This window comes from Zonotrichia albicollis, chromosome 13 (assembly GCF_047830755.1).
Source record: "Zonotrichia albicollis isolate bZonAlb1 chromosome 13, bZonAlb1.hap1, whole genome shotgun sequence".
Taxonomy (NCBI): Eukaryota; Metazoa; Chordata; class Aves; order Passeriformes; family Passerellidae; genus Zonotrichia; species Zonotrichia albicollis.
Genome location: NC_133831.1, coordinates 7,792,673 through 7,800,688, shown reverse-complemented (window position 1 = coordinate 7,800,688; position 8,016 = coordinate 7,792,673). Strand labels below are relative to the sequence as shown.

The 8,016-nt window shown below is 56.8% G+C and overlaps 1 protein-coding gene across 1 annotated transcript; it reads left to right on the top strand.

The window, feature by feature from the left end:
- Nucleotides 1-859: 859 nt before the first annotated feature.
- CALB2 (calbindin 2) lies at nucleotides 860-7,191 on the top strand. Its single transcript, XM_074550931.1, has 11 exons — nucleotides 860-1,018; nucleotides 4,067-4,143; nucleotides 4,333-4,422; nucleotides 4,522-4,602; nucleotides 5,439-5,495; nucleotides 5,600-5,677; nucleotides 5,788-5,843; nucleotides 6,049-6,088; nucleotides 6,209-6,262; nucleotides 6,497-6,568; nucleotides 6,804-7,191. The coding sequence occupies exons 1-11, from the start codon at nucleotides 928-930 to the stop codon at nucleotides 6,918-6,920; spliced, it is 813 nt and encodes a 270-aa protein (XP_074407032.1). The 5' UTR covers nucleotides 860-927; the 3' UTR covers nucleotides 6,921-7,191.
- Nucleotides 7,192-8,016: the final 825 nt, after the last annotated feature.

Here is an 8,016-nt window from a genome sequence, read left to right as displayed (position 1 = left end):
TCCTCCAAAAGATGGCTGCAGTGTCCATGTTTTGTGTGGGTGCACTCCAGCCATGGGTGCAAGTGACAGCCCTGCTGTGGCCATTGCATGGTGGTGGTGGTGACATAGGAACTGCCATTGCCCTGCTCCTCCTGCCAGGACCAGCAAATAAGCCATGAAGCTGCTATGAGGCAGAGGGACAATGACACAGATGCGGTGACACAGGGCATGGGCATGGTGACTGGGGTAGGACTCAGTGGCACAGGAAGGGATGCAGGGACTTGAGGAAGGAATGGAGTGACAGGCAGGAGGAGGCAGCAGGGCAGAGTGGCAGGGCAGCTAGGTGTCAGGAAAGGGGTAGGTGACATTAAGCAGGGTGAGTGATGTGGAACAGGGGTAAGTGGCACAGGGCAGGGATAGGTGACACAGGGCAGGAGTAGATGCCATGGGACAGCGGTAGGTGAGAGTAGGGTTAGGTGACAAGGCAGGGACAAGTGTCAGGGCAGGGGCTGCTGACTCCAGTGCCCAGTGCTGCTCCCAGTGTCCCAGTAGCCTGGTGTGTCTTGGTATCCCAGTGTCCTGGTATTCCAGTGTCCTAATGTCCTGGTATGCCGATGTCCAGGTGTCCTGGTATCTCTGTATCCTGGTGTCCCAATGTTCTTGTATCATGATGTTCTGGTGTCCTGATATCTCGATATCCCTCTGTCCGTGTGTCCCGGTGTACCGGTGTCTCGCTGTGCGTGTGTTCCGCTGTCCGTGTGTCCCGCTGTCCCTCTGTCCCTCTGTCCCGCTGTCCCGGTCCCCGCTGCCCCCCGTGCCCGGCCGGTGTCCCGGGGCGGCGGTGCCCTCTGGCGGCGGCGGGCGGCGCGGCAGCGGCGGGTATAAAAGGCGGCTGCGGGCGGCGGCGGGATCGGGAGCGGCGGGATCGGGAGCGGGATCGGGAGCGGGATGGCCGGCCCGCAGCAGGCCCCGCACCTCCACCTGGCCGAGCTCACCGCCTCCCAGTTCCTCGACATCTGGCGGCACTTCGACGCGGACGGTCAGTCCCGGGGCGCGCGGGACACTTCGCTCCTCAAAAAACCGGCGGGGAGGGCAGCGGGCTGAGCATCCCTGGGGGCGCGGGGCTGAAGGGGGGTGGTGAAGAGTCCCTGGACATCCCGGAGGAGAGGATAGAGCCTCCACAGCCGCAGCCCGGGGCTAACGGTGAGCCCCCGGGGTGATGGAGAGCCCCCGGGATGCAGAGACTCCAGCACGGAGAGTCTCCGGGGTGATGGAGAGTCCCCGCGGCGCAGCCCCGTCGGTTGAAGCTCTGGGGTCGGGGAAGCAATCGGTCCCCCAGGCCCCCCTCGTCGGGAAAGGACGGGGAGTCCAGAACTGGACCCCACTGGGAGCCCTCAGCCCATGGGACGCTGAGCCCGGGATATCCCGGTTCTCCTTGACACGTCCCCTGGGTGCCTTGAGAGCTGGGATTCGCTCGGGGCTGGTGTCACCTCTGGGTGCTGCTCTGGGCGTTTTGCCCTTCCCGGGGTGCCCAGTGTCCACCTTCGGTTCCCTCCGTCTCCCCGCCTCGGCAGTGCCCCACACCTGGTACCTGGAAGGAGTGGGGCAGTGTGGCCACCAGACTGGCCCCAGAGCCACCCCCTTGCCAGGAGTGACAGAGCAGGTGTCCCACACCCGGAACAGGCTGAGGAACGGTCCCTCCATGCCTGGAGTGCTTGGTCTTTGCCTGCCTGCTCCCCAGCCTCCCAAAACCTCTCCCCAGGGATGCTGGCAAAAACCGTGTCCACTATGGGGATGTCACCTTCCCACGGAGTCACATCTGGGCAGGACATCCCTGTTTCTACCACTGTCAGCCCCAAAAAGGGGGGGGAAAAGCAAAAACCAGCATTGTTTTGTGGGAAAACAGTTTCTTCCAGCGCTGCGGTGCCGTGAAGGAGGCTCAGCCTGCTGGGAGTAGCAGCCCAGGGGAAAGCTCCTGTCCTTCACTGAGTCTCCTGCTCCTGCAGGGAGGTCTGGGGACCAAAAACCTCTTGAGAACTGCAGCATGTAGCCTCCCCAGCTGCACTGCTGGAACTGGAGCTCAGCTTGCTCCTGGCTGCATTTGGGGTCTCCCCTTGCAGCCTCACAGCACTGGGGACACAGACACAGGTCCCTGTCACTGCTGGCACTGGAGCAGCAACCAAGGGGCTGGGAAGGTGACACTCCAGTGGGAGTGGGCAGCTCCCAGTGTGGGTCTCCAGCTGCCTCCCTGCAGCGTGTCCCACTGTGCCCTTGGATGTGCTCTGTCATCTCCAAAACACCGCGGCAGGCACGGATCCAGCTTGGCCCACGGCCCCCAGGCAGGGCAAGGCTGCAGCACGGCAGGTGCCCAGGAGAGGAGGGACTCAGGCATCGGGAAAGAAGGTGGCCTTGACAAGGACAATGCTCAGCTGCACCAGGCAGGAGCTCCAACAGCCCTGGCTGCTTCCCTGTGCCAATGGAGGGACCTGGGGTTCATCCGCTCTGCATGGGATTACTTCACCCAAGCTCATCCCTGCATTTAAACCCCTTCAATGTGGCTTCCACACCTTGAGCCACCTCCCCTCAAGGCTTGCCATGCCCCAGAGATGTCCCCTTGGATGTCTTTGATGTCCTCACTTTAGCAGCCACAGCTGCCCCGAGGCTCCGAGGTGGAGCTGCATGGACTGGCTGTGGCTCTCCGAGGGGATTTTCCATGACACTCCACATCCCGCTGCTCTGCAGACATGGATCAGACCCGTCCAAGCTGCTGCTTGGAGGAAGCCAAGCTACTGGCCACAGCTTTTCTCTGCCTTATTCTTTTTTCTCAGCTCAAAACTCCTGTTGATTTTTTTCTTTTTTCCCCAATTGAATTCAAAGCCGCTCGGGGTTCTCCTGCACTCACAAAAGCAAAGCCCCTGGGAAGAGCAGTGGGAAGCCAAAGTACCTCAGTGGGTCACACCAGCACCCCAATATCACCCAAGCCCCTCATCCCCTCCTGGGAAGGATGCTGCTCATCCATGGGGATGTGGTCACCAAAGAGGAAGGTACCCAGTGCTTTGAGCTGGTATGTGGATGGGTTATTCCCAGCTGCTGTGCTGCAGTGAGGAGCAGAGGCTGCTGGTGAGCCTGCAGGTGATAACACCGAAGGTGGCGCAGAGCAGGGAGATGTGGTCCAAGCCTCTAGAGGCTGAAATGTGGAGCAGTCCTGGGGGAAATATTCACAAGGAGAGCCCTGGCTATCCCTCAGCCAGGCACTTCAGGGGAAAAGGCAACATCCCTCTGCTGCATCCAGATGTTCTTGGGAGGATTTCTAGCAGGGAGGTGACACCTTGCCTGACAGCATCATGGAGTCGGTGTCTTCACTGCTGTCTCCAGCTGTGATGTGACCCTGCTGCTTCCAGGCACAGCAGCCACCCCCCAAAGCCACCAAGGACCAGCACTGTGTGGCTGAGCCCTGGCTGAGCCATCCATCCACTGAGCATCCCACAGGCAGGGCAGGGCTATGAATACCCCGGGTTCCAGGGGAACCACATCTCAGCACAGATAACAGCAGTGAGAGGTGTGAGGTACACAGCACAGGGATCTTTTTGAGCTCCTGGCCATGCTGGAGATTGGCAGTGGGGTCAGCCCTTCCTGGAGCTGATCCTGCACCAGGATGGGGGGATGCTGTGCTGGCTGCCTTGTCTCTGCTCCTCATTTGCCCCTGTGGCCCCCAAAGGGGGTTGAGAGGAGACAGTCCTGGTTGGGAAATGCTTGCACAGGATGGGGTGCCTTTATTTAAGGCATCTGATTGAAGCATCAGATAGAGAAAATGCAGCAAAGACCAAGATGAACAAAGTCCCCTGTGCCCCACAAATGAGTGCAAGGGACAAATCCAGGGCTGTGTGTCACCTGGGCAAATTTAGGCATCACCAGTATGTGTAACACCCAGCATCAACATTGGCTGGCACTTCCTTGCTGCCACAGTTGCCTTGGAGCCATGTCCTGGTGCAGAGGGAACAAGTGCCCTGTCCCCTGGGAGCATCTGTCCCTCTCCTCCTGTGCTCTGACACTGTGAAAGTCTTACTGTATTTTTTTCCTCCTGCAGGAAATGGCTACATTGAAGGCAAAGAGCTGGAAAATTTCTTCCAGGAGCTGGAAAGTGCAAGAAAGGGGGCGGGTGTGGTAAGAGCATCCTCTGGTTTTGCTCCCTCCTTCCCCTTGTTCCCTTGTGCCCAAAGACTCACGCTTATGTGAGCCCCACCTCCTTTGGGCACTCATGAGTGGGACTGGGACTCCTCTGGGAAGAAAGCAGGAGAAGAGCAGCACAGGGAAGGGGGAAAATGCTCCTATTCTCTCTCTCCTTGCTGGCAGGACTCGAAGAAGGACAATTTGGGTGACAAGATGAAGGAGTTTATGCACAAATATGACAAAAATGCGGATGGCAAAATCGAGATGGCAGAGGTGAGCGGTGCTTGACCTGACAAACCTCAGGCTGTTCATGTTCCACTCCCATGCTCATGTTTCCCCTCCACCATTCCACCATGCCTGTGTTTCCCACAGCTGGCCCAGATCCTGCCCACAGAGGAGAATTTCCTGCTGTGTTTCCGCCAGCATGTGGGCTCCAGTTCAGAGTTTATGGAGGTGAGTGGGGCAGGCTGCTCTGGGGGATCCCCAGGGAATTCAATCCAGCTCCACCAAGGGAAAACAACTGGGAGCTTGAGCTGCCCAAACCTCCCCTGGTCTCCCCAAAACTCTTGGCATTAACTCAGCACTGGGACACCGAGCTGGTTTAGGGAAGAGCAGGAGTGTGGTGAGTTTTCCCAGTTCTCAGCACCCCTTGGATACTTCTCAGGGCAGTTGGGTGCCTCATCCCAGCCTCCAGGCAAGGTGAGCTGCAAGAATCTGGGGCTTTTTTTGTAAACTTCCCCTCATGGCTGCTTCTAAGTGCCCCAGGGATGTGCCAAAGCCAACACTGTTCTGGGCCACCCCTCAGCCTCACTGTGCCCTTGCATGGGGTGAACCCACACAGGTGGGAGAGAAATTGCAGATGGGGAATGAAACATAGCTGGGAGTAGAAGGGAATGTGCAGCATCCTGGAGAGGAAGGAGCTTGTACATGGAAACTGAACCCTGGGTGGAGGGGAAGGCTGAAAGAGGAGCACCGTGTGATATGGGGGGGGGGGGGGGGTAAGCGGACACTATTGTTCAATTGGGGCATGCAATTAAATGTTATTAAATATTAAAGTCTGGTCTTGCACACTGACATGAGGATAAAGGTGCTTGAACTCTTGGTGTGGGCTGAACAAAAGCATCTAGCCCCAAGGGCGAGCAGATGATGCCAGTGGAAGCTGTGAGATGGCCCCATCTCCTTTAGGGTGGTGGGGGACACCCTCAGCAGGGATTTATGGGGACACACACACATCAGGGGGGAGTGGGGGACACGAGCCCCTGCAGAGGCTCACGGCAGTCCCTCCGCAGGCTTGGCGCAGGTACGACACGGATCGCAGTGGCTACATCGAAGCCAACGAGCTCAAGGTGGGCTGTGGGCATAGGGTGGGCTGGGCTGGGTCCCTGCCAGTGGGACATCCCTGCTGGGACAGCCAGGGATGGGGACAGCCAGCAAAACCCTCTCCTCCCAGGGCTTCTTGTCGGACCTGCTGAAGAAGGCGAACCGGCCCTACGACGAGCCCAAGCTGCAGGAGTACACACAGACCATTGTGAGTGGGACCTGGGGCACTGTGTCCCCACGGGGGTGTCAGCACCCCAGGGGGGTGGCAGGAGGGGAGGAGGAGGTGATGGGTGACAGGGTGCTGTTTGTATCCCACAGCTGCGGATGTTTGACATGAACGGTGATGGGAAGCTGGGCCTCTCCGAGATGTCCCGGTAAGGTCACGGGCAGCGAGAAGGAAGAGCTGGGGAGGGAAAGACACCTGAAATGCTCATGTTTGGGAAAAGTCTGCTCCAGCTTCCAGGGAAAACTGTTTTCCTCTTTAATTTACTCATGTTTCTGAGTAAAACATCACTGGGATTTAAGAAAATGCCTCTTTCTGGCTGCTTCTCCCTCTTCCCTGCCCTTCTTGTTTTTCAGACTTTTGCCTGTGCAAGAAAACTTTCTTCTGAAGTTTCAGGTAACATGATACTACTCCTACTGCTAATAATAACAACAAAAACAACCCATTCCCATTGTTTGTACCTCCAACTTCTCTCTCATACCCTGGTACCTCTCTCATTCCCTTGTCACTTCCCAGGGAATGAAGCTGTCCTCAGATGAGTTCAATGCTATCTTTGCCTTCTATGACAAGGTAGGGAGCCAACTCATGGGAAACCACCCCAGATAAACACAACCTGGCAAAAAATAACCCCAAATGATACGGGTTTGGCTGGGGCAATTCCCTGCTCTGGTCTGGGGTGGGAAAACTGGGTTTACCTCTGTCTGTGCTAGGTGAGGGTCTGGGGATGCCCATGTCCAAGGGGGAATTGCAGGGCTTGTGTCCTTGTGTCCTTTGTGCTGTTGATGTCCCTCCCACACTATCCAGGATGGAAATGGCTTCATTGATGAGAATGAGCTGGATGCACTTTTGAAAGACCTGTATGAGAAGAATAAGAAAGTAAGTGGGGGCAGAGCTTGGGTGCCACCCCCAGGGCCCCCCAGTTCCTTCTCCCATCTCCCAGCAGCATCTTTCCATGTCCATGCTCCATGGGGACCAGGAGATGCTGGTCTCAGTGCTGACCCTGCATCCTCATGGGAAGCTGTGCTGGAACTGGGGGGAGTGTGATCTCAGCCTGGGGGTACTCCCTGGGGAGAAAGGGATGCCCACCCCCAGTGCCCCCCATGCCTTGCAGGAGATGAACATCCAGCAGCTCACCAACTACAGGAAGAGCATCATGAACCTCTCTGACGGGGGCAAACTCTACCGCAAGGAACTGGAGATGGTGCTCTGCAATGAGCCCCCCATGTAGGACCCCATATACACAGCCCACGCTCCTCCTCCCCGAAAACAAGCACAAAGGGGAGCCCCCATCACTGCAGAGCTCCCCCAGCATCTCTTGGGTTTGCTGTAGGTTGCTAAAATCCCATTTGGGGGGGAAAACTTTTTTTTTCCCATCTGCCTGGTTTGTTTAATGATATGATTTTTTTTTTCTTTGCGGGGGTGTTGTTTTCATTCCTTTGGTCTCTTGAGTTTTTATCATTTACCAAAGAACAGTTTACTAATAAATTCAAGTACTGCTAGACTGAAGCCCCTATTTCTCCATCCCATGGTGGGCTGTGGGGTGACAGGGAGGAGGGGGATATCACACTCTGATCCCACAGAGGACATGGCTGCTGGGTGGGATTTGGGAAAGCCCCTATGGAATGAGGGTCATTGGAAAATCCCTGGGGAGCAGAGCACAGGCAAGCTGGGTGGGGACACTGTACCTCCAATTCATCCCTCCCATTCACCCCTCCCACACCCTGCCAAAGCCTCTGGGACATCCCAAGGGTTGTTCCCCCCACTCCCAGTTTTGGAAACCAGTCCCAGGGTGACGATGCTGGCAGAGTCCCAGTGCAACTTTTCCCATTTCTGTACTGACCAGTGCAGCCCAGCTGAGGCCTGTATGGCCCAGGATGGTGCAGGGCAGTCCCATCTGGACATGTACAGCCCAGTACAACCCTGTACAGCCCATTATGGCCCAGTAAAATCCCACACAGCTCAGTATGGCTCAGAACAGCCCTGTATGGTACAGTGCAGTCCCATATGGCCTAGCACAGCCCCACATAGCCCAGCAGGGCCCAGTACAGCCCTGTGTATCCCTCTGTGGCTCAGTACATTTCTGTATGGACCAGTACCACACTGTACAGACCTGTGAGATTTGTACAGTCCTGTGTAGCTAAGCACAGCCTGGTACAGACCTTTACAGTTCCACATGGCCCTGTACACCCCAGAAGGGCACAGGGCAACCAAGTACAGCCCCATACAGCCTAGTATGGCTTCATACAGTCCTGTACAGTCCTGTACAACTCCATGTGGCCAAGTACATCCCTGTAGAGTATATCCCTGTAGAGTTCCACAGAGTG

What these genes read in the sequence shown, in the direction of transcription:
- CALB2 (XM_074550931.1), top strand. Translation starts at nt 928, where the DNA reads ATGGCCGGCCCGCAGCAGGCCCCGCACCTCCACCTGGCCGAGCTCACC. An exon ending in GCAAAATCGAGATGGCAGAG is followed by an intron (nt 4,423 to 4,521) that starts GTGAGCGGTGCT and finishes TGTTTCCCACAG; the next exon opens with CTGGCCCAGATCCTGCCCAC. An exon ending in GGCCTCTCCGAGATGTCCCG is followed by an intron (nt 5,844 to 6,048) that starts GTAAGGTCACGG and finishes CTTGTTTTTCAG; the next exon opens with ACTTTTGCCTGTGCAAGAAA.